Genomic DNA, 1,609 nt, shown 5'->3' with positions numbered 1-1,609 from the left:
ATATTTTTTTATGTCCATTGGTGCATGCATACGAGGATTTAAGTCGTCAATGCGGCCCGTGATTACTGTTGATGCTACCCATTTGAAGTGCAAGTATAAAGGTGTTTTGTTTGTTGCGACCGCATTTGACGGAAATCGCAACATATATCCTGTTGCCTTTGGGATTGGAGATTTGGAGACTGATGCAGCATGGGAGTGGTTTTTGAGAAAATTACATTGTGCAATTGGTGATTGCTCGAATCTTGTTGTCATATCTGATCGCAATGTTAGCATACAACATGGGTTGCGCAGAGTTTTTCCTGGGGCAAGCCATGGTATTTGCTTTTATCACTTGAAGGGCAATATGAAAGCCTCATTTCACTTGAAGCAACGGGATCCGATATTGGGGTATTTTATAAGGGCAGCGAAGTCTTATCGTCTAGCGGAGTTCAATCGTCACTTCTCGATGATAAACAATGAGCGAGGGCGAAATTATCTACTACGTGCAGGCGTTCAGAAGTGGTCACGGGCCCACTGTGATGGACGACGCTATAATGTGATGACAACGAATATTGGGGAGTCCATTAATTCAGTTCTTCGTTTTGCAAGGATGCTTCCGGTCCTACACTTGATCGATGAAATCACAAATTTACTTCTCACTTGGTTTAGTCAACGTCGAGATTTAGCAATGAAATGTCATTCTACATTGTGCCCTGATTTGGGTGAACAGAAGTTAAGGAAGAGGTTAGACGCTGCGTCAAGGATGAATGTGGTCAAAATCAATGATGTTGAGTATAATGTTCTGGATGGTGATTTGAACGGTTTGGTGCACTTGGCAAACCGTAGTTGTACGTGCAGGAAGTTTGACTTGGAGCAACTCCCGTGCAAGCATGCTATTGCGGTATGTCGGCACTTGAATTTGAACCCCTACTCCTTTGCCTCTTCTTATTATAGACGAGCTACATGGGCAGCTGCATATGCTGAATCTACTTATCCTGTACCACCTAAAGGCACATGGGTTATTCCCGAACATTTGAACAATGTCAAAATCCTTCCTCCTGTTTGTAAGGTTATGCCGGGCCGTCGCAAAATGCAAAGAGTACCTTCCAAAGGAGAGGACTCCCGGCAAAAAAAATGCTCAAGGTGTGGTGTGAAGGGCCACTACCGAAATACATGCAAACAATCTGTCCCTCTCAAGAACTGAAGTCTCTAATTGCGCATATTGCACAGTTGTTCAGTTTGTACCTCACTTGTCATCAACTGTGAAGTTCATGAATAGGTTCGGTGATGCTGCAGGGATGGAAGTCCGTCAATTAAACGGTCATGTGAAGCATATGGAACAAGGTAACAAGTTCCTTGCAATGAGAGCCTATTATTAGTAGCAATTTGTGAACATACAGTTCCACCTGTTTTATTGAAACCAGCTGTTATTTAACACTGTTCCACTGGCCAATGTGTCTTACAGATTAGCATTTCTATTCGTTTGTGATGTACCTTTTATTTTCATTTAAATTGTATTCGATTTGGTGTTGTGAAATGTGATTGTAGTCACGTTGGCATCACTTGGTTTCCTTTCCTACACAACGTTATGTCCTGTCTTTATATGCATCGTATTGGTATTGTATTGTAC

General features: G+C 42.2%; 1 protein-coding gene across 1 annotated transcript; it reads left to right on the top strand.

The window, feature by feature from the left end:
- The first annotated feature begins 49 nt into the window (after positions 1-49).
- LOC117630641 lies at positions 50-1,183 on the top strand. The gene has a single exon (XM_034363336.1). The coding sequence runs from the start codon at positions 50-52 to the stop codon at positions 1,181-1,183; it is 1,134 nt and encodes a 377-aa protein (XP_034219227.1).
- The last annotated feature ends 426 nt before the right edge of the window (positions 1,184-1,609 follow it).

Source organism: Prunus dulcis, chromosome 6 (genome assembly GCF_902201215.1).
Source record: "Prunus dulcis chromosome 6, ALMONDv2, whole genome shotgun sequence".
NCBI lineage: Eukaryota > Viridiplantae > Streptophyta > Magnoliopsida > Rosales > Rosaceae > Prunus > Prunus dulcis.
This window is presented reverse-complemented; position numbering and strand designations above follow the sequence as displayed.

Excerpts from the sequence above, each read along its gene's own strand:
- LOC117630641 (XM_034363336.1), top strand. The coding sequence starts at position 50 with ATGCGGCCCGTGATTACTGTTGATGCTACCCATTTGAAGTGCAAGTAT.